Source organism: Thunnus thynnus, chromosome 1, assembly GCF_963924715.1.
Source record: "Thunnus thynnus chromosome 1, fThuThy2.1, whole genome shotgun sequence".
In the NCBI taxonomy this organism is placed as follows: Eukaryota; Metazoa; Chordata; class Actinopteri; order Scombriformes; family Scombridae; genus Thunnus; species Thunnus thynnus.
In genome coordinates, this window is record NC_089517.1 from 18,102,033 (window position 1) to 18,125,943 (window position 23,911).

At 39.9% G+C, this 23,911-nt stretch overlaps 1 protein-coding gene across 9 annotated transcripts in view; it reads left to right on the plus strand.

The window, feature by feature from the left end:
* sox6 (SRY-box transcription factor 6) overlaps positions 1-23,911 on the plus strand; it is a 140,559-nt gene that overhangs the window by 20,888 nt on the left and 95,760 nt on the right. For 7 of the 9 annotated variants that reach the window (XM_067588168.1, XM_067588206.1, XM_067588186.1 and 4 more), the window contains 2 exons: positions 725-795; positions 9,742-9,792. In XM_067588168.1, coding sequence (XP_067444269.1) covers positions 9,758-9,792 — 35 coding nt within the window. In that variant the 5' untranslated portion in view covers positions 725-795; positions 9,742-9,757. The remainder of the gene's footprint in view (positions 1-724; positions 796-9,741; positions 9,793-23,911) is intronic. The other 2 variants (XM_067588213.1, XM_067588222.1) reach the window with 1 other exon arrangement.

Here is a 23,911-nt window from a genome sequence, read left to right on the forward strand (position 1 = left end):
AGTTGCTCTGATCAGTTTTGTTCTGAATAGTTTTTTTCCTCTATTGTCATTCCTTCTTAACTGTGGGATATATTTTGAAGCTTGGCATTATTATATATTATACTGTTATTTGTGTGTTCTCTAACAAAGCTCTTAAGTTGCAGCACTTCAACAGACATGCTGAACTAACAGAGCATGGCCCCTAAATAAATCATTAGGAGGCAGTGCTTGAAAAAAGAAAGCAAAATCTAATAAAACAACCACTTTATATGAAAGCTGTTTATTAGTGGAGTTCACTGCCTGGAGGACTGATTAATGAGGTAGCAGAGAAGTAGATTTTAAACATTGTCTAGGACAGATTCCCATTGGTGACAGCTGTGAGGACTAGAGGTCAGATTCTAACAAAGCTGTTTTAGCTCAGCTGTAGAGACTCTGACCCTCAGCCAACAGTCACCCTGGCCTCAATTCTTTCTCTTGTTCTGTCTCTGTTTGTTCTGACGTAGGTAAACACAGTTATCTAAGCACCATGTTGATTTTAAACCATGTTCCAAATTCTGTGGTATTTTTTTTTTCAACAAATAAAAGAAATTTAGACTATAATAGCATTTAAAGTTGTATTTTCTGTCATATTATAACTAACTGCAAGAATTTTAAAGATGTTAGTAGTATTAATTTGATGCCATGTACAGTATAAGGACACAGATTAAAGTAGCCTTCTTCTGTCTTCTTTCTGATTACATTTCAGGTCATTTACATGAATTCAAAATCAACCTACCAGTGATCGCTGGAAGCTGGGGATTGAGTCTTTCAGTTTTTGTAAGTATCAATTTGCCTCTTCAGCTGTTTCTGTCTTGCCACATGTCTCACACACCCCTGCTGTCTTTCACCCACACTGAACACCTGCATCAAATGAGGTGGACAATTGGATAGGCACACAATGTATGCACAATTAGACAGCTATATAGGCACAAACTTACTGACAGACCTTTTGAACATTAGATCCTCTAATTTATTTTTCCAGAAGTTTGTTGAAGTTATTTCATTTCCATATTGTGTTGTAGTTGCTCAGGGTTTTTTATTTCCTTTCTCCTTTTTCCATCTTTTATTGCTGCTGTAGGATATACAGTTTGTAATTTCTTGTGTAGGAGTTGCAGTTTTAAGATGAAATCAGGCTTTCTAGTAAGTATTAACTGTACGTACCTTCCTTAATGGCTATTTGAAGCCTCACAGAAAAGAAAATTCCCAACAAAAGAGAAAAACCAACAGCAGCCTTTGAGGAAATGTCTTTTGAAAGTTCTTTACAACTGATGCTGATAAAAAAATGTGAAACCTTGAATGTCATTAGCTAGAATAAGCATTGAAGATAATGTTAAGTATTGTTGACCAAATGCTCTGTGAAACCACAAAGAGATCTCAACTAAAAGACCGTAACTAATTTATGAACAACTGCACATCCTCTTTGAAGCTACTGTATATTTTTGATTAACACTTTAGAATCTCTTCTACCGCACTTTCACACACAGGATAATGAAGCCATTATGTCTCATGCTGTCAGGGGTTAATCAATGATCTTTAACATTCACACATAAAACCTGGGTCACTACTAAACCATAGATTTATATAAACATATTATGAATATATTTATAAAGGAGGTTTGTTAACCTTTAATAAATCAAAAATGGCAGCTACTGTATTTATTTTGCAAATATGGTGGTATGATTTTATTATTCTTTTTTCATTATTTCCTTATGAAAAGTTAATGAAACAACTTACACACTACATACAGTACATGTTTAAGTATCCCTAAGATTTAAAAGATGTTTCATGAGAAACATGAGACCTCCGTCTAACTCAGGTCAAGATCACAGTACTTGTATACTGATTGGTTGTAAACCACAATATGTCAGTTTAAAAGAGGTTTAAGTGGAAAATTTCAAGTATTAGAGTAAGATAGTTATTTTGGAATGCAGAATTTCATAGAGCTTAGAAAATAAAATAGATCATACTACACTCCTCTCTGCATCCACATAATATTACTTTAACAGTCTTTGCTCATCTGCTGCTCATGCAGATTTTCTAATAAAAATGTATCTTAGATATTGAGCAAATAAAGGTGAGGAACTTAGGTGATATTATTCTTTTCTTCCAAATGTCAGTTGGAGATATCATGAGAGTCATATTAATGTAGTTGAGAAGCTCTTCAATAACAGCAGGGAAATGTCTCTCTGCATTGAAAGTTCATGACCATTTACCATTGTTTAATCATGCCATTTCACGTCAAACACAGTCTTCTGCTCAGATGAACATGCACCTGTCTACTAGCAAGCTTTCACTGCTGCTGCATGTGAGTGTTGTTGAGTTTGTTGTGAATGGCTTGGAGTCGTAAAATGGGTGTACTATGACTTAGCATGCCACAACTGTCCGTCGGTCTTCAGTCAGGTCATACTCTTTGTGGTTTTGTCATCATAAACAGAACATCTAAATAATGAAAGTTATTAAAAGCTACATGTACACAACAACAAAAGACATCATGCACACAGTATTCATAGAGATGTAATACAAGCACTGATGATATAAAGAACCTCCAAACTGATATACAGTAGGTGTAACACATTGAACATATACCAGTTTTTTTTTTTGTTTAGAATGTGTCTGTAATGTAATCTTATGTGAAGAACAATAGGTCCATAGGATAATATTAATTACTAAATTAAAGGCACACTTTGGAGTTTTTGGCCACTAGTGGTGCTATGGAGCAATATTTACAAGAGTGGGTCCCTGTATTGTTTGTACCACACACACACACACACACACACACACACACACACACAAATGCACATACATAATTTTAATATAGACCTACTGTATAAAACATTATCCATTGTCTGCATTTAACATCAGCTTGTCTTTTTTGTTGTTTGCATTGACACCAGATGTTGTTTTTTTTGACTACATCTTGATTCTCTAAGCATAAGATTGAAAATTGTTTTATTTAAGTATGAACCTTGAGAAAGTTACATGTAAGTATCAAACAACTTTTGTCTCTGCACTTGACTACAGTTGAATCCAGAGGAAAACCATAAAGAATTTACGCGGTTTTCTGTGTATCAGCACAAAATGGATGGATTGTATTTGTAATATACAATCTTAACTTATTAAATTAAATCATTGTAACATCTTATGCCACTACTGGACAAGTAATAAGCCATATGCTTGTTTAGAAAATATTTAACATAAATTGAACTAATTTAACAGGACACTAATAGTCTACTTGGGTTGGTTGCTCTGGCTGCTGCCCCCTACTGGTTCATATGGTCCAAATGCTCCTTAGAAGATAGTGAATAGCGGATAAATGGACCCCTCAAGTTTTGATACTACAGACTCATTACTCCTTGAAAAAACAAACAACACATACCTTTTTTGTACGACTGATTAATTCATAATATCCCCCAGAGTGTTCACTGCCTGTCCATGGCCATGTTGTTTTAGTGTGCCATCCCACTCTCCTGTGACAGTTATATCCGCACACAATCCAAAATGTACTGTACATACTTTGCAACTTTAACCTACAGGTTCAATTAATCTCAGAACCTGACAGGAAGTAATTTAGTTTGTGTCTGGAGTGCATATAGAACAACTTTAATTACACTCATGCAATCTCATTTGGAAACACCTGAAGATATGTTAGACCATCTGAATAGGCCGTACACTCTTTGTTAGTTTGTGACATTTATCTAATAAACAACAGACACACCATCTCAGCTCGCTAACGATGGCACCAGTGAAGGGGAGGATGCACGGGAGCCATTCTGTCAGAAATTAAATAAACAGCACTTCACCATAAAATGAAAATGAATAACCTTTGAATGGTTATTCATCTATTATTTATGAAATGGGCCTCTTCAGTCCACTGACCCTGCAGTGATTATGGTCAATATGTTGCTGAACAGCGACTGCTTGAGAAAGACCACCTAACAAAGATTTAAATTCCATCAGCCTCAATTACTTCAGAGGATCCCAGTTTCCCAGTAGTTGGAAAACTAATTGTTGCACGTCATTACCCGGCAAGAATGTAAAAAAACCTGCCTGAACTTTATCCAGCTTCCAAAACATACCTCCAATAAATAGCTTGCTCTCTGTATTACTCATTAATTACCTCATTTTGAAGTATTTTAACTAAAATATGTTTTCAGTGTTTGCAGTTTGATTAGGTGTGGTGTTGACTGGGTTCTCTACAGTTGGCAGTCTCTATTAAATCATGAATGGGATCCAACCTCTGAGTTTGTTATTATTGTTGTTTGAAATTTTGATGGACTTTATGCCATTCTCTGAAGAATAAAAATCTAATATGGATTTGGCTGCTGTCCTGTATCTCAAGGTATGTTCCCTTATACTGTAGGACAGAGTTTCACTGATTAAGCTATATACAGCAGAAAACAGAACCAAAGAACATGCCATTAATCTTCTTGCTACCCCAGCTGTGGAAAGCAATGCATAACTAAAAGTCCGGTAAAATGAATTAATGATTTCAACCATGAACTTTTCTCCCAAAACGCCATGAATCGTCTCCAACTGATAATGCACCACGACCCTGGAGTGTGAAATCCCTGTTGCGTTGAGAGTAGCCAGTTAATTGATTCGCAAATTATTTAAAGTTTGTGGTGCCCAGGGGAGTGCTAGGCTCTAATGACGGCCTATTTTGAAAGTGTTGAAAAATTCTTCCCAGGCAAGCCTGTATTAAACTGTAATAGTAAGATAACAAATCTAAGTCCCAAGAATTGAAATGGTGCCCAGTATTGTGTAACTAGATTGGGTCAGTCTAATATACTCTTTGAATTGGGATGTATCTCATCCTAAATAGAAGTTAAACATCATATCTAGTAACTTCTAAGCTTATTGTGCTCTATTCCTCTGTGGGATTTTTATCCTCCCTGAAAAGCATAGAATATGTAATATAATCTGGTCCTCTGTATAGGTACAAAGCTAGTACATACTGTATATATAGTATTTTGTATAGAGGCAGCTTGAAATGTTATAGAGGCTGCACCTGCCAGTGTGTCATCTGTTGGTCAACATAACACACATATGCACAGATGCAAATTCAATCATTTTGTTGTGGTAAGACCCAGATTAAGTATTTTACTCTCTCAGCTGGTCATTCCATGCAGAATAGGCTCATCTAGCGGTATACACATTGTACGTTCCATTGCTTTTTAGAAGAAGTTGTTGAATCTCTGTTAATATCAAGGAGCCTCTAATCTCGACCCATTAGCAACTGCTGTCATTCAGACACACGGTGTCGGCCTGATTTAAATAAAATGAAATGAAGATAGTTGTTTCTGGTCCCTTGGCTTCACTCATTGCCATAAACATATGCTCTGTGCCCCGCTTCTTTCCATCTCATTTATGACTTTAATTTGTTGTGTGGGCTGCGCAAGAAATCAAATTTAATCCAATCCTCCCAGGGACCCTGTCATATAATAACATGGTAATTTCTGTGTATCCTTTTGAAAAATGAGGAAATTAATTCTTCCTGACATGTTCTAATTATTCCAGTGTGAACGGCGGATGGGCTCCCCTCCTTCCTCCCATCCCCCCCAGCCCCCTAAGTGTCAGTTGCCGACGGGTGGCGAGGTGCTAATGCTGACCAGCAGCGCGTTTAATTTGAAACATGAGCAGACACCTTTCAACACACCTTCCTAATGTTGGAGTGGCTCACACAAATTAATTCACTACTCATCTGGCAGCTTTGACTGAGATGTGTGTATGTGTGTGTGTGCATGCAAGCATAGGTGTATGTGTGTGTTAGAGGATGGGGGGAGGGGGTCAATGGGACACTATTGCCATTAGTAAAAGGAAACATAAGACGTGTGTGTGTGTGTGTGTGTGTGAGAGAGAGAGAGAGCACTACATTGTAGGTGTACATTATATGCATATATGTCAGTGCGTGTGGACAAATACACATGTGCTTGACCAGGTATCACCATATTTCATGTGACTGGGTGTTGAGTTGGCGTAAAGCTGTCTGTTGGGATGTTGGGATTGCTTGGACAGCTTTTTTTTCCCCTCCCAGGATCTCCCTCTTCTCAAACCAACAGTACCTTTTCACACATCCTTCTGCTCCACTGAGAGTACTGAAAGGCTTATTTAATTAGACTGTCATCAGGCAGTCTTTAGCTTATCATTTCAATTTGCATAGGGGCACTACGGGTAGAGATGGTGTCGAACAATGATCCCAGGTTTTATGTTCAGGGGTTAAAAATTGAAAAGTAATAACTGTTTTATTTACAATGGCAATCTGAATAAATCTTTTACTGATCCAACATTAACATTAATAATAGTAGTAGCAATAATAATCTTTTAACTGAGCTAACTCTGTTTTTTTATTTGTTAAAATGTAACAAACTAAAAGTTAAATTAAACAGATTAATGGTTAGAATTTCAGAAATACAAGTTTGTTGAACAAATATCTTTGGCCTAGTATGACAGTTGGTTAGCACAGACAGATAGACATATTGCTATCATGAAGAACAGAATTGGTTAATAACTAACAAGGTTAAATCAAAACGTAAAATCAAAATAAACGGTGTTGTCGCTAATGCCAATATTTAGTCTCTATAAATCCACAGAACTGTGTACATTCAGGCTTCTAAGAGAAGAAATGTGTTTCCACTCTAATTATGTACAGTATCTAAGCAGCTGAGACAGGAGGAGAAAAAATAAACAAGCAAAATTTACTGAACTTTGGAGTCGGGTTAAAACCACAGAACTGTAATTGATTTGGTGTGTGTGTGTGTTGTCTCTGGGTCGTAGAACAGAGGGCTCATAGCTGTGGCGTCATGGTCGAGGAGAAGAGAGCATGGCTTTGTGAGCGGTGGGTGGGTCCACCCATGACTCAGAGAGGGTAGAGGCGTCAACATGGCCGCCCGGCCCACAGGGATTTAAGTGTCCCCCCCCTCACACCCTGCAGGGTTAATCACTGCCATTTTGGATCCACGCAGAGGGAGCAAATGCACTCTCCATCACTGTGGAAGAACTGAGACATAAGCCCAGTTAGGCTGCCACTGCAGCAGCTCTGTGGGTAGATTTGCTTCATAAGCTAGTTTCCACTCTGTAGAACACAGTGTTTTGAGCCCTAGTTTACTTGTCTTAAGAAGGTTAGAGTCCCTGGATCAGCGTAGAGTCTCGCTCTCTGTATCCTCCTATTTGGACGTCGCTTCTTTTTCTCATATGGGTTCAGGGATATACCAAGTAACCTGCGATGTAGTTACTGGTAGGATCTGTGTAGCTAACTTCTGTGTCTCGCTGTGTGCCGCGCACTACATGAGCCTGTTAATGACTGAAGGCTGAGAGTGCCGTCTCGTGCCAAGACCCACATGGCTGCTGGCGGTGCATTAAATCAGCAGTCAATTTGACTGGAAGTTTGAAATCTGGGCTAGGTTAAGGGGATGTGCTGAAGCCGTGTTAATAGCTAGCTTGTTGTCCATATGGTACTGCTTTAATAGAGCACATTTGTTGCAGATGGTGGGAGACTTGGTTAGGCAGAGGCAGCTTTTGGCAGAGGCTCATTCTTCGAAAGGGCTGCCGTGCTGCTCAGACTGGTCCAGGCCAACTTAGTGATGTCAATCCTCCCTGCCTCTCCTTCACCAAAAAGTCTGCCCTTGAATTGTGGTCGAGCCTTAATTTTAAGCCATTCTTGTTTTTTTGTGTTGGGAGAAGAGCAAATACAATGTGGCTCCGTCACTTTTTCCTGAGTTTGGTCATTTGCTCTCCAAACCACACCTTTGCTTCCATAGGCTAAGTTCAGTTGTTTCTGACCACAATGGGATCGTAGACAGCAGGCACAGCTGAGGAAACACAAGCAGAGAGAGAGAGAGAGAGAGAGTGAAAGAACAAGGGTTATGGAATGAAACCAAAGATAAAGATAGAGCATGAGCATGGCCTAATCTATTTTATTTTCTCTCCTGCTATTCAACTGTTTTTACAGACCTGTTGAGGGATTCAGGTTCCAGTTAAATACAAAAATGCACATTTACATAATACAAATAGAGTGCTCTGTTCATCCTGTTATTATGTGCAAGTTTGTTGAGTTTTTGCTTCAAACCCAGTACCATTTAAATACCTAATTTCTGGTTTGCAGTATGTAAATTTTTACACAACATGTTGCACGTATTGTAAGTTGAGAGCAAAAATCACATTTTTGTCTATAATTGTTTCGGTTTGTGTGCGCCTGACGTAGAGTATGTGTGCTTTTTGCACTCAGAGAAGTGAGGAGACACGCTTGATCTGCTCTGCACTGTTTGACGGTTGTTTTCTCACGTTGTCACTGGCTTGGTGTGCTGTGGTGTGGTGATGGTATTATGTGCGCTGGGCCCAGCTGAGTGGAGAAAAGAGCAGAGCAGCAGCGCCCCTGGCTATGCCACTCCCGCCTCCCCAGACACCTTATTGTGAGAAAAGTCTCGGCTGAGCCCTCTGGGCCTTGAGGATCCACTGCCTCGCTAAGTGCTGGCCAGACTGAAAGGCACAGTGTCCTTGGTCCCAGCTCAGTCTTTCCATTCTCTCAGAGGCTTTGTCTCATAAGCCAAGAGAGCAAGGAGAGAAAATGCCAAATTACACCCATGTCACTAAAACTTAAGGTGTTTAAGGGCTGAGATGTCATTTGCTGCTGTGTTTTGTGTTATTCACGATGATGTGCATGAGGGAGTGTTACAACAGAAGAAGTTCTGAAAAAACTCTTTTTCCTTCCATTGGTGTTAAAAAGTAGTGCTTTTCACAGCAGGAATTCTGATCTGTGGACTTGAGAGCTCTTGAATTTAAAAGTTATGAAATTGAATAGTAGGATGGTGGGGTGATGAAATGTTGAAGTGAAATAGCTGTTTAAAATGCTGGAAATATTTTTGCAAGAGAATATCCTTGCCATATTCGAGTGGCTGAGTGTCTTTATAAGACAAGTTGTGAGATCTGAGAGACATTTAAATTTCAACCACTGACAAAAGTTCCACTCACAAATCTGTTCTCTGGAATCGTCGCTCGTTTTTACCACTTAAAACAAAGCACATGGAAGTCCTAATCAATTTCCAACCAATCTTAACACAATAAAAGTGTATATTACACAGACCAATAACATAGGCTAATGGAAACCTGTTGTAAGTCATTTTTAGCCATGTGTCTCCAGTATTTTGTGGGTAAGGCTTCTGAACGACCCCTGCAAGCGGTGACATCATGACCACATCCTCCTGCCTCATTGGCGCTGTGCGTCCCAGCTTGGGTCCCTTGCGGCCGGGCTCCCAGAAGCCACAGCACCCTCGCCACACATGTGCTGCAGCTGGACCACCGTTGGCTACTCTGAACAGACTAGAGCTGCACTGGGATCTGTGGTCACAGTGCTGGATGTACATGTATATATCTGCACACAGCTGCGGAAAAAGACTGTATAGAGATCAGTAGGCAGAGTTTATTTGATGCAAACATATCATCAGGCTCTCAGTGCAAACCGATGTTGTATGCAAATCCACTCCCTCGATGGAAAGAGGTATAATTAATGATGTCAGTTCATAAAAAGAGAGGATGGGTTCGTAGCCATATTTCTGCTTTAATTAAAGACATGCCTTATTATAGGCAGAAGATGTATGCTCTATGTGTTTTTCTTTCTTTCTTTTTCTCTTCCCTTCTATCCCCATTTTCTTCCTTTTCTCCTTGTTCTTCTTCTTGATTAATACTCGTTTCATAGTGAAAATGGTTCTCTGTGATTTCTCCTGCCAGAACCCCACACGCTGACATGGAGGGCTTTCTTCGTAGCAGCTTTTTACTGAGGTTAGTTTCATTTCCGTTGTTGCCATGTAGGATCATCATAGGTTGGGCAGGGGTGGTAGTGGGCTAACAGGGGTTAAACTTTCTGACACATTGTTAGCTTTAGACTTTGTCCTGTGTGTGCGTGCACATGTTTGTGTGTGCGCATGTGTCTGTATATTTGAACAATGTCAAACATGGATTCTAACATATTTACCCAAGCTGTGTGTTATGATTGTGTTCATGTAGTGTGCGGCTGACTGGCATGCTCCCCCTGATAGCCTCCAGTCAGACTGAAAGCACACATCAACCTGAGGGACAGATGTAGATGAGATGTCCCCGTTTCTTTCCCTTCCCTCTCCCTTTCACATCTTAAAGGATCTGCAGATCAGGCTTTCTGTGTCTTTACACCGCATGCTTTTGTCTGACCACTTTCCCCATCTGCCCTCCCTTACTAACCACCCTAATCAGGGATGTTGGTGGAAGGCAGTTGCTGGCATAGCGGCCTTGTGATGTACTGATGTTTCCTGTTGTGTTCTGTGTTTGTATTCAACCTACCATAAAGATTTACATTTTTTGTCTTTACCCTTCCTGTGATTCTAATTAAAAATTTGTGCTGTCATTACACACAGAGGAAGTAAATAAGAGAGCGTATTTACCATTGGCTCCTTCCCTAGTCAACCACCTTCTCTAGGCTCCAGTGTTGCTCCCTAATTAGGGTTGGCTCATTAGAAGCCACAGCAGCAGCATCTGCCTTTCAAAGCTGCTGTCAGCCAAACTTTACTAAAGCTAATGAATCCTCTTTGATTTCTTTTTCAAAAGGTCACTTATTTGATTAAATTAACAGCATTTTTTTTCTCTCAGAACTGTTGGGGGCATTTTAAAAAGAAAGGACAATTTGATACCATTACTCTCACCAGTCAAAATGTCCTTCAGGAATTCAATAGGAAAATCTTTCATGCATTAAAATGTATTTTATTTATCTTTAGAATCCAATCATTTAAAATCACACTAAAATAAGATTTTGTTATACATTTGTAAGTAAAACAAACATTTCAAAAGCGCTGAAGTGAAACTGACCTCATGTGTAGTTAATATTGTAGAGTTGCTCTGTATAAATCATATTCGCAAGGATTTTCCACAATATTTATGACTGTTAAATGTAACAGCTTTTTATTTTAATTACAATTAACAAATAAAAAGATACAATTATCACATGATAAACATTTAATACATTTCCTTTGCAGAAAAGGAAAAACCTATGCACAAATGTACAGTATCAGTTTTATCTTTCATGGCAAGGCACCAGTTTATCTGGGGTGGTGTATCCGTTATGGTTTGACAGAAGTTATTCAGGCATACAGCATGTTAAATTTTTGAAAGCGTGCTGCCTATGCTCATTTCCACTTATTCTGGAGTAACGCAAGTGGATGACAGCGTTTAACGCTCACCATCTGTTGAAACCAGTTTGGCGGGTAACTAACTGTACTTAAGATACCTGTATTGGATGTTGCAGTGGGGAGACAGTGAAGGGGTCTGGGGATATTTTCACATCCTATCCCACATCTACAAAAGAAAAGAAAAAAGAAAACGTGACCTGTGACCTTGGCTGTTTCACAACAATTTCCTTTTGTTCCAATAGCTGTGAGAAAAACACTGCGATTATTCTAAGTAAACACATTATTGCACTGCTAATCCACATCCTTCTGTCAATGTCTGTTTTAATTAAAGGAGAAGCGCTAGTAGAAAGATATCACGCACACTGGCTGGAGATTGGAGGCCTCAACAATCAGGCCAAGATTAAAGGCAGGCTTTGCTTCAGGGTTAGCCCTTTTGCTTGGATAAGACTTGTGTCCTGGAGTGGGCTGTGGGGTGGGGGTAGGGGTGAAAGGGGAGAAAAGGATAGAAACAGGGGTGGATGGATGTGACAGTTAGACATTCCTCCAGTGAAGAATCCCAGTATCTTTTCTCAAGCAACTGAATTAGGTCAAAGGGGGCTTTGTGAGCATGCTCATACATATCTGCTCTGATGTGCAGATGTTTATAACTTTTTGTGCTGTATCTCAGTGGCACACCGGATATGCCTTTCATTATTCTAATGAGTCATGAGTTTGCTTTTGAGTCATACGTACAGCAAGTTTTAAAGTATCCACGTTCATTTGTGACAAATGCTGCTACTTAATGGCACCTGAGCTGTCATTCTGAACTTCTGATTATACGTATAAGTCAAAGCCTTTGTACTATCTGATGAAAATATTGTCAGTCTGCTTAAATTTCCCATTTTTTTAAAAACAAAAGTGAAAGAACTCTGCGAACTAAAGCATACAATATGCACAGCGCCTTTAAAAGACAACTACTGATGCTCGCATTATTGTAAGCCTAAGTTTTTCTCTTTGTTGAGGAGAAGATGTGTTTTCATTTTAGATCAATTTTTTATATGTTTATGGAAGACATTGAACAGGTTTTTGTTTTTGTAGTCAAAGAGACTGAGAAAATGAGAGTGAGCGTGAGAGAGAAAAGGGAAGGAAGAGAGTCAGAGATGTGAACACAGAGTGAGAGATAAGCAGAGAAAGAGAGTTGGAGAAAGAGAGAAAAAGGTAGAGAGAGGGAGAGAGGGAGGGAGGGAGAGAGAGAGAGAGAGTGATGTCTTCAGTCTCTGTCTACTCCCAGTGGGCAGGACCTCCCCCTACATTTCTGCCATTATTTGATGTAATGAAAGGAGAAAGTGTGTAACATTGAGATTGTTAATTAATTTAGTCTAACAAGATGAAGATAAATGAAACCCACTGAAGGTTGACTAGGCTAAGGGGCCCACTTAGCATTCCTCCTGCCCTCGAGCTCTGTCTCTCTCACTCCTTCACAATGGAGCACAACTAATAGGTGCAGCACCGTGTTTGTACAACCCCGCTGAGCTCTCACCCAGTAAGTTTAGATGTGGAACTTTTTGACAAAATATTTTATTTTCAGTCTCTATTCATCATAATCTAATCTCAGGGATATTTTAATTTCCAAATGGCTAGGCTGCATCTGTAATGCAGTTAGTTTTGGAGCATAGATATGCAATTATCTAATTGAGTCATCTTGACATGTTAAATAAAGCTCAGCTGACGTACATGACTAGTGAACTAAACTGACTTTTTAAATATATGTATAGAAGCCCTGGTCAAATGTTACAATACATTATTCTTTCAGGGACACCTTGTAGTCTTACAGATAACAAACATGCCTTTTATTATCTTCTGCTAGAGATCAGTTATAATTTTTTTTTTCTGAAATGGAGGGAGGTTATATAAATGGCCATTCTCTTCAGCAACTATGTGGCCCCTTCACATGAGCCTGTGTGACTCCCAGCCTTTCACCATATGAATGGTTCTTCTCTAATGCGGCTTGGGAGCTATTTGAGCGGCAAGACAGACAAAAAGGAGAAAGGACATTTTTCTACAAAGCCAGACAGTTGTCTTCATCCACGGCTCTTACAAGCAAATCAGTAGTCTATCAAGGTCCTTCCTCAGTGGACACTTTGTACAGGATCTTCATGGCAGCACAGACCAATCATTATGGCACCCATTCTTTGCTCCCTTAGTTCTCAAGTCATCAACAATGGGTTGTTGATTGTATGGAAAACACCAGAACAATTATGTCCTCTGTTTTGGTGGCAGGGCGTTTTTAAAGTGCAATCCTCGATAATGGCCTCATTATTGTTATTCTTGGAGCAGGCCTCAGGAGAAAGAAGTAGCTGCTCGCAGTACGTCATTATTTCGTAAATTTCGATTAGCTCATCATGCTGTCTCCTGGCAAACAGAATCATAGCTAATTAAAAGTGAGTGAGCGCTCTTGCCTGTGACTTAAAAGGTAGCACTCGATAGGCTGTTAATATGAAAAAAGTGGTAAAAAAGGAGGATTAGAGCTGTTACCCTGGTAACTCCAACTTCCATCTGCGAGGGAACAATGAACTTGTGTTCCTCCACCACCTATGCTTGAAAAAACAGAAAGCAAGGAAGTGAGTGTTCTGAAAGGACAAGACCCTTTTTAACAACAAAGTGGGATCCAGGCCTAATAGGCTCTTTGGTGTGAGCTGTTAGGCGAGATCACTGGGGGATAGAGGAGCAGAAAGGTCAGCGTGTAATCCTAGGACAGTGAAGGTCGTCCCAGGTTTTTACAATAGCTGTTTGTTTTCTGGATCTGTTTGTCTGGCTACGAAACAAAACCCCAAAAAATCGTCCATTTTAAAGTTTTTAAAAGAAAACAAGATTGACAGAGAAGGCTGCTAGCATAAAGTGATAATATATCCCACAGCCAAAATGTACACAGTCCTTGAGGTGATTAAATAAACACAAACAAGACGCCAAAGACTTGGACCAATTAGACGGAGCTGTCGGAGGGTGTTGGAATTGTCTCTTGCATCTCTTTCACTGATACAACTGATTCTGAATTGGTTTCTGGCACCTCCAATATGATGGAAACAACATGAACTCTTGCATGAATTTTACAAACACCTAAATATTTTACCAGTGCACTCTTGGCTCAGTAAGCAGTATTGTTTGGCCTCTTTTCGATTTTTCGATTTTTTTTGTTTCCGTTAAACATTCAATGATATTATAATCATGGTGTTTTAGTTAAAGCATTGAAAATCTTGAGTGTGAGGAAGTGTTGAGGAAAATACTGGTTGTCATGAGTAATGCATTTCAATAGTATAGTAGTAATATAGTAATATAGTAATAGTTTTTCGATCCTTACTAGAAAAAAAAAGAAAGTGTTTGATGGGCTTATAGTAAGAGCTGCTAAAGAGCTGCTACTCTGAAAAGGAATGCTCTCGCTCTAAAACACTGCTGAGTTATAATGATCCATGACTATGGAGGAACAGTATGTGTTTCTCTTTGAGTTTTATGTCCCTTATTACAGCTGCAATACGTCTGCTCACATTAAGCTAATTTATGGCTGAGGCCAGCGTAACAGCAGTACAGGTTAATGAATTTGGCATTACTAATTAAACGTTATTGAGGGATGAATATGAATCCTGTGGTCAGGAGTGACAGCGGAGAAAGGGGGAGGAGAGGAGAACAGAGGACTTTCCTGCAGTTCTTCCTTCGGGTTGCATTCACAATGAGTAAAACATGAGAAGTGAATGTGAAGACAGCACAAGCTCTGAGGTGAAATGGAGGACAGCTTTATTTCAGTGCCTGACACAATACTTTCTCTGATTAAATGATTTTGAGAAGAAAATTGTTCATATGATTACTTATAGCTCCACAAAAAGTGTTTTGGAAAAATAAGACACTAACATTCTAGTATGAACCGAAAAAAATTACACCACAGGAAGGTAACCTGGCCGTTTTTTTTTTCCTGTATTTGCATGTCTGAGTAGTAGTGCAGGGTAAAAAGATGAATGAACAGCTAAAGTGATTAGACCCTCACAATAAGATGAGGACCATTCTGCTCTGCACCGCGAAGCCCCTTTTCACACAATTGTTGTTAAGCAGTTACTTCACTCACCTCTTGAAAACAAGAATTTAAAGGCCAAGAAGCAGAGTCTACTCAAGTAAAGAGGGATGATGGCGATAGTGTGGAATATTGAGCAATTATTGAAGTGCCCTCTAATGCACACTCTCCAGGACCAGCATGAGTGTGTTGAGGAAAAAAAAAATATATATTTCTCCTGGATTTAAAATACTTACCCTAACTCTTAAGTGTAAGGTGTTGCATTGAAAAAAACCCAACCTAGAGTTTTTTTTGTTTCAGAATTAAGCTGTCGCAGTTAAAAATCATATACACAGATGCATATTGAAAATAACTGCAGGTAAGAATGACTTTACATTACATTATAGTAATGACAACACGACAGGAAAAAAAACTCATAAATTTTTACCTAAGAAAACTACTTGGTTAGTTTCATTTTCTTTTCTAAATGTTCCACACAGCATCCCAGCATGCTGTTCCAAGCTCTCTCGCCTCCTGCAAGTTTCAACAGTTAACTGGATTACAGAGATTTTTTTGAGCTTGTTATAACATTGGTGTGAAGCACCTCTATTTTTTCATGTGTGTATTGTTAGTGGCTTGTGCGTCACATGCACGGTTTAAATCTTATTTTTCCTGCCACTCTTTCTCTCCTTTTCTTTCACTCTCACTAGCACCTCTACACTCAGTGTCTGCCATACTCTCCCTGAGAGCTAAGCCTTTCAATTTAGATTTCAATTATCATGTTAGTTTTGTGATTAGACTTTAGTCCTCCAGGAATCAGACCTCTCTGCTCCTCTCTATTCCACTCTATTCCACTTCCCCTGCAATCACATCCCATCTGATGAATTGCGCATATAATTGCGGAAGTTATTGAATATGCAGATCACTGCTGACTCTTGGTGTGTGGTTCATAATGCGTCAACTCTAACTGTATCAAACAAGGGTCTCTGATAAAGACCCACTCTGATAATGAGAGAGGGCCAATGTATGCTATTAGACAGAGATAACAGACACCACAAAGGCTGAGACTCAATTAAAACAGAGCCATGCTATAATCTGTATGACTGTGTGTGTGTGTATGTGTGTGTGTGGGTGTGTGTCCTTAAACAACACTCAAGCCAGTGCAGATACTTGGCACTCGGCGCAGGCAGCTCTACCATTACAACCAGCAAAGCACAGACCAGTCTGAGCAGCCAGCCAGCGCACAAGGTGTTTATGAATCAACCAACATGAGGTATTTCCCCCATGTTACAGTATGTTGCTACCATCGTCTTACACCTCGTCCCATGATGCAATCCCTTAGAGCTTTTCAAGAGAGGAGAGTGAAGCACTTTACAGGCACACCCCACAGTAGGGGAATGTGGGAAAATTTGAAACTTTTGATAGCTTTTAGAGAGCTTTCTTAAAACTTGGCTCACAAGCGAAGACAAAAAGCTGGCCCTCATGACACACACACACATATTATATATATATATTTATATATATATATAATATGTGTGTGTGTAATTTTCATTTTGCTGTCAAAATACAGAGAATATGTTACTTGCTCTACAACAGGTCCAAAACCAATACTTTTTCCACATAAATCTTGTCCTACAGGGTTTCCCAGCTAAGGTTTCATACACAATTGAGAATACAGGGAAACGGAAGAAACCAGGTCCTGTATTTTTAGCTTGTGCTGTAGTGACGTAGCTGCCATTTATAGCTGATATGCCAGTCTGATGCTGGACGTCTGACCTTCTGACACCAGACAGGAGGGTTTATAAACCGCAACCAGTCTGCACATGATCCCTAATACACAGACCTAAATAAAACAGGCAAAAGGGTTGCTTTTCAAAACATCACCTCATGCAGTATCTGTAATGTATAGCATACAAACTCCATTTACAGTAAGTAGGCTAAAAGACATAAGTGAAATTAGCAAGTAAAATGTAGATTAATTTGACTGTGACCTATTTAACTGATGAAGGCACATTCATACTTTTAAGCTTTGTGGGATATGATGACATGATTCATACAGTGGAAGTGATCTCAAGACTGAGTAACCATCTAATGTGTGGCAAGATTTAATTCTGTAAAATTAGATGTTCTATAAGTTCTCATTTTCAAGTTCACTTTTTTTTCTACGCAATGTCACTTTTGATCTATGAAATAAATTGATCCCGTTTTTGCATCTGAAGAGCCTCCACTAATTTTTGTTCATTTGAACTCATTCGAGTGTGGGCCTTTTTTTCTGTAATGATGGCACCAGTTCACCTTGGCTACACACACCTGACACCACTTCTTAGTAAGCCTGGAGTCAAGAGCACAAACCTTTTCCACCTTTAATTTTGGCATATCTTCCTTACTATGTTTATGGTGCTTTTTAGAACCTTTTTTTTCAGTTTTCCATTTAAATCTGTTCATTCAGCCATTGAACTGAAAGCCTGTAAGTTACCTATTTAGATCATTAAAACAAAGGCAGCATGAGTCTGATATCTTGTGAAATGTAATTACTCTTTTGAGCCCCCATCCTGTGCACACAGTGATAGTGTGTAGCTATACTTTGTAAGTATTACAAAGTATAGCTAGTGCTAGATCTTTTTCACTGTCATGGCTGTGTGCTGTAATCAAGACTCAGAGCAGGCTTTTAACACATTGCGCTGTGGCACTTTACCTGGCCCCATGTATATTAGAAAGTTAATAAGATTGAACATGTTTACACCAATTGTTAGCTTAACAGGAGGTCAAAAAGGTGACTTAAACTTCAGTAAAGGGCTTACACAGGAGCTCAAATAGCATTACAGTGGCTGACTAAAGGGCCTAGACACTAATAGAAAAAACACAACTTATGGACTGTACAATGTTTAATGCCTTAGTGGCCTGTAAAGTAAAAAAAAGCAAAAAAAAAACCTTAAAGGGCATGGTTTAGTTGCAGTAAGTGGCCAGTTGGATTTGATCGCCCTTTACTGTAAAGAGTGTGTTGCAAGTGCAGTGACCTTTTTCAAGTCCAAGCTATTGTTTGTAGATTGGTTACACACTCTACGGGCTGTGAAAGACACATCTGCTACCTTCAGCTCAGTTGAGAACAAATAGACAGTCTGAGACAGGGTTGAGGGTTGGGTGTGTTTGTATGTGTGTGTGTGTAGGTGGGGTCCACATCTACCCTGTCATAGAGCTCAACAACAGTCCCTATCCTCTTATCAAATATTTGTCTGGCCTTCACTCCCTATTTGCCTTCCATTCTGTTTGCTTTGTGTATCGAAATCTATCTCAGACAGATTGATAAAGTTTCCAGAAAGTTGTACTATATGTTTATAGATATTTGGCACTGGCACGGATACCTCCCACACACACACACACACACACACTCACTACCACCATTTAAATTGTGTTAACATTTTTGAAAAGTCACAGGAGGAATTGTTTGATACCAGAGAGGTAACAAATCTTATATCAGTGCTACAAAAAATTCCCTTAAAGCTTTTTACATCAAATATAAAACCATATTTGTTTAATGTGTTTTTGATTGATTCCCTGATTGAGATCCAAAGGGTGGTAATAAATGTTTCAGGACAAAGAGTCTCTTTGTGTGAATGGGGCCCCAGTTGAAATGGAGGAGTAGTTTGAGATTACCAGATTATTTCCTACTAGCCCAGTGAGTGAAGCGAGGCGAGCTGCAGCCCTGCACCGTGCTGTGCTGAGGCTGTGCATAATGAGTGTGGTGGCAGGGAACCACAACAGAGCCGGGGCAGAGGCTGCCTGGGAACCAGAGGCCCATGGCCCACAGCCAAACACACACACAAATCCTGCCGCACACTTGTGGCTTTTTAAGAAAGCAATTTAGTTAATGATTTAATTTTGAAGCACTGTCATGATGCATGTTTCTTCCGAGCGAGCCAGGAGTAGAATAAAGACGAAAAGGTATTAGTAAACACAAGCCCCCCCACCACCACCCCCCCTTCCCCCCTCCGACAACCACAGAAAAAATAACATGCAACTGAGCGTAATGTGGCATTTGCTGTGAACACAGCACAAAGTTTACTTGGGTAATTCAGTGGGTAGGTATATCAGTTGTGGCTGCTGCGTCTTTTTATGCAACGCTCTGGACAAATGCAGAAAAGAGTTGAAGCACAGTATAAGTGGTCAGACACATGGTTAGCAGCAGACTGCTGAGGCATTTTGTGTTTCAGTCAGCGTCTAATCCACTACAGTGCCCGCTTCCTTGGAGTGGAAATACAGCACATTTTTCTGTTCAACCATGTCTGTCAGCTCTCTGATTTTATTAGGGCTATGTTTCACATTCATTTACTCAGGTTTTCTCAGTGCCAGCCCATGAATGGAACCATCTTAGCATTGCTAAAACAGCACCTTGTACATGTCTTCTGTGAACCAAATTTTGGGGCAATTACTCAGATCAGTGGCTGGGGTTTCTGGTTTTGCTCTTCAGATCTCATTTTTCTCCAGTCGCTCTCTTTTTTTGTATCAGCTGTCAATCACTTGTGGTAACTTTTAACCACCTCCAAACAGAGCTGGGTGCCAGCCATTCATTTAGTCCTTCACTTTTGCTCTGCTTCTTCCTGTCCAACCTGTCAGAATGACACACACTGTTGACCATGCTTTCTATTCAGCACTGGCAAATTAATTGGTTTCAGTGGTTTAAATCAGCAATCAATGTCAGTTTCCCAACATAATAAGCCTTAATCATAAATCTTTGAGGTGTGGCTTGCCTGAACCCTATTCATCATGGCTCCACTGCTAGATGGCCTCATCTGGGTGGAGCAAATGAACTACCCCTGTTTTGATTTTCCAATTGACGTGTCACATGAAACGTGGCTACTCTCTCCCTTCCCCAATTCTATCCCAGCCCTTCTTCTCACAGTCCTTAAAAAACACACAAGGGTCCAAAGACAAAGAGGGCAAAGAAGTCCAGTTGTCACAAGGGGAGACACATTTGTGTGCCTCCCCTTGTGTGAGAGTGCTCAATGAATACCATTAATTTATTCAGAAAGAGAAAAAGAATATCAGAAAGGAAAAAAAAAAGAAACTAAAGAATTAGAGGTGGGTCCAACTGTAGCTAATGAGCTGTTGTCCTTCCAGCCCGTAGAATAAGAATAGAGCAGCTTAATTACAACAGTGTTGAAGGTAATTTACTCATTTTTTCCCCTTGCGACAGAAATCCATTTATGAGATGAGAATGAAAGGGAACAAAACTGCTTTTCTTTTCTGTAGCCATTGCAAATTTGCCAATTTGGTGACCAGAACTTGAAGCCTTCTACATTAGAAAATAAAAGGAAAAAGGAACAAGGATAGTGACAGAGAAAGTGGGCCACTGTGTGTCGACATTCCAGATGTCCAAACCAACGGCAGTTATACCAAACCCAGTTTTGCTGGGCACTAAAGTTGCCAATGATGACCTCATGATGGCAAAACCAAAGACTGAGGCCCATAGTTCCCCTGCCATACAGTACAATAACCCCCCTCCTCTCATAAGCCATTCACGCTCACCAATGATTTTTCTTACTCCCTGCAAAATTTCTTCTTCAAAATTAGCTATTGTCCTTGATTATTTGGCCAAAACTCTACGTTTGTGGTTTGTTTTTTTTCTCAAAGGGCCTACTTTCTTTTTTTTTTTTTGATTTCCTTCTCTATTGAGATTTCTATGCTCCCTATAGACTTATTGTGTATCTCTTTGGTAACTTGGGATGCGTCCCCTCACTTCTGTTTGGAACCCCCCAGCTTGCTCCTCAACTCACTTTTCTGGCAACTGTGAGAGATGTTACACTTGATTTGTTGAAGTGCAGCCATTTGCTGCAAACTCTCCAGTGCACAGAAGAAGTTATCTTTATAAATGACAGAATGGACCTGGCTTGAATAGTGCTTTGTTTACTGTTTTACAAAAAGGGGGCCCCACTCTATATTTCATCTGTCACTGTTGCTTTTCTTTCCTTCAACAATGCGCGATTGTTGCCATGAAAATTTCAGGTTCCATGAACAGGAGAATTCTGTATTATTATGTTCCTGCCAAATTCCGATCTCTGTTTTCCTTCTCCCGCTCACAAAGGGCTCATAACTTACTGTCAACTATGAGGCAAGCCACAAAGCTCCACTGTTGCTCAGCAAATAGGGTTGTGTTGGTTGATGGCTTGACTCACTGTGAGGTTTGCTTAAGTACAGCAGCAGCAACAGAAGCCTTTTTGGGAACTCCATCCCCCAGCAGGACCAGAGAAAAAGAGAAAGGAAAAAAAAAGAAATTGGGGTAGAACAACAAGTAGCTTTTCTTGTCTTAGACTTTTTTTCTCTCAGGCAGGAAAACATTTTGGCTGGTTAAGGACACTGCTGTCCTGGAAGAGCTGTTACTGTCTTTTGATGTGCGTGTTAGACTCACAACATCCGCTGTGCTCCTCTTCTAGTGGATAATATCTGTTGAAGAATGATGCAGGTCCATAAAAAGGCCAGTAGTGAATTTTTTTGGACGACCATCCTTTATTTGTGAAAGCATACGCATGAGTGAACTTGTGTGTGTCCTGGGGAACTGAGAGGCTGTTATGCCATCCAGTGCTAGCTTGTGTCCTGGGATCAGGAAAGGGGCCAATTGCACAGGGGAAGAGGTAGAGGAGGAGGGGGCAACGAGGGAATCAGTGTGTGAGTGCTCATCGACCCTTCCTGAGTAGTCAGACAGGGACACTTAAGCACTCTCACACCTGCATCTGCCTTTGCCTTGCGTGGGGGGCAAGGACACCAACCATGCTGTCATGGCAGCTGCACAAGTGTTTAAAGTGAGATACAAGGCAGTTCCTCTAGCAGCATATTATTGCAAATAATTTACCCTGCAAAGTAATTATCAATGCTCTGCTCAGTATGTAAAGTGTGCACTTCAGGTGGCTTGCTTAATTTGCTCTGGGTGGATATCATATGAGTGTGGATTTTAGCTGTGGTAACTGTGGCAGTTTCTAATAGAGAAGGCATCAGGAGAGAGTGTGAAGTGAGGATGAAGTGCCGCTGTAATTGAGTTGACTTTTTGCAGGGGAAGGTCAACAATAATGGAGGAACAATTTAAACAAATTCATTTAGACAACTCTCCAGTCACTGTACAGTAGGTTATCTTGTTGGAAAATCTGTATTTTCCCAACCATTTACTATATTTTAATATCATTATCTTTAATTACGTTGTTGGCTGAGGTGTAAGAGATGGAAATCAATTTGTGTATCTCTGGCTCAAACTAATGTGTAAAAATAAAAGTTCCTGCACTCCCCTTTTTCTGAATTATCTGTTTTTAAACCTACAGGAATTATACAATATAAAAACATGTGTGTGTGTGTGTGTGTGTGCGCTTGAAAAAGAGAGTAAGTGTGTGTGGTATACAGCCCGTATTACGAGTTGATTATGTATCCAGAAACCTGGCTGCTGCACAGCATGGCGCAATCACAATGGAGGGTGATAATTTAATTGTGCTAAACGGTGGATTCCGTGTCAATGCTCCTCCAGCTGGGAGCTGTCAGGTAGTAATATCTCATTATGGCAGGTGAAGAACCCAGAGGAACCCTACCACGACACCTGTTAGAATAGGAGGAACCCCTGAAGGGAAACACAGATGATTTTCTCTCTCTCTCTGACTTTCGCTTTCTCACGCGTGCACACACACACACACATACACACACACAAAGTTTAAAGACCCCAAACTATTTTGCTATTTTATTTATCTTCCTCTGCCATACTTTAAAAGATCACTACTCTTATTTATTCTCATTTATTGTCATTGTTTGGGAATGTATTTAATCAAACCAAATCACAATAAAAGTCCCTATGATATTTTTCATTATTTATAAGTGGTTGGTTTTGTGCACATACTAACATATTGGCTCATACAGTACAATATAGGGTTATAGCACATTTGTTAATTGCTCTATTAGATGATCTCATGCAGTCATATAGACACCTCAAGTGCTGTGAATATATGCCAACTGTTGATTTTTCATGCCTAAAGATAGACTGCCTTTGTAAACACTTGGACATAACTTTATTTAAATTATTTAGTATTGTATTTCATATTTCTTTACATGAATTCATTTAAATTCATTTGTACACATAGTTTGTCTGTTTGCTTGAATGTGAGCCTTCTCATGTGCCTGTATCTCTGCATGAGCACACACTGTCACACAGGGAAAGTTTAATCCTGTTATTTGTCATCGCCTGCTTTCCTATCCCATTTTTTTTTTTTTTAAATAAAAAGGTCTTCTTGTTTTCAATAATTAATTAGATTTTCTATCCTTTTGTCTGCTGATAACATGTGAAGCAAGGGGGTGTAATATTTTCCCGTTGGGACTTGTGATCAAAACGTGAAAGTGCAAGACGTAGTAGTGAGACAGACAAGTGGGCAAGTGGGCGGGTTGGGGTGGTGGTGGTGGTGGGGGGATCTGGTGTGGAGTTACTTATCACCATTGTCTATAAAAGGTAAACAGTGTGACAGAGCAGATACAGCGGGTGAAAGTCAGTCGAACCCTTTTACGATGAAAGAGGAAATGGGATAGCCGAGGACACATGGCCCCTGCAGTCACAAGACCCCTAAGATGAGCAGTGCACAACACTCCTCTAATGCTCACCAATTAAGCAGAGGTTGTTTTGCACCGTGATGAAACATTATCGCAGGGAACAATTCATGACTCAAAGCATTCCAGGCTATATGAGCCCACGGCTGGAGAACTT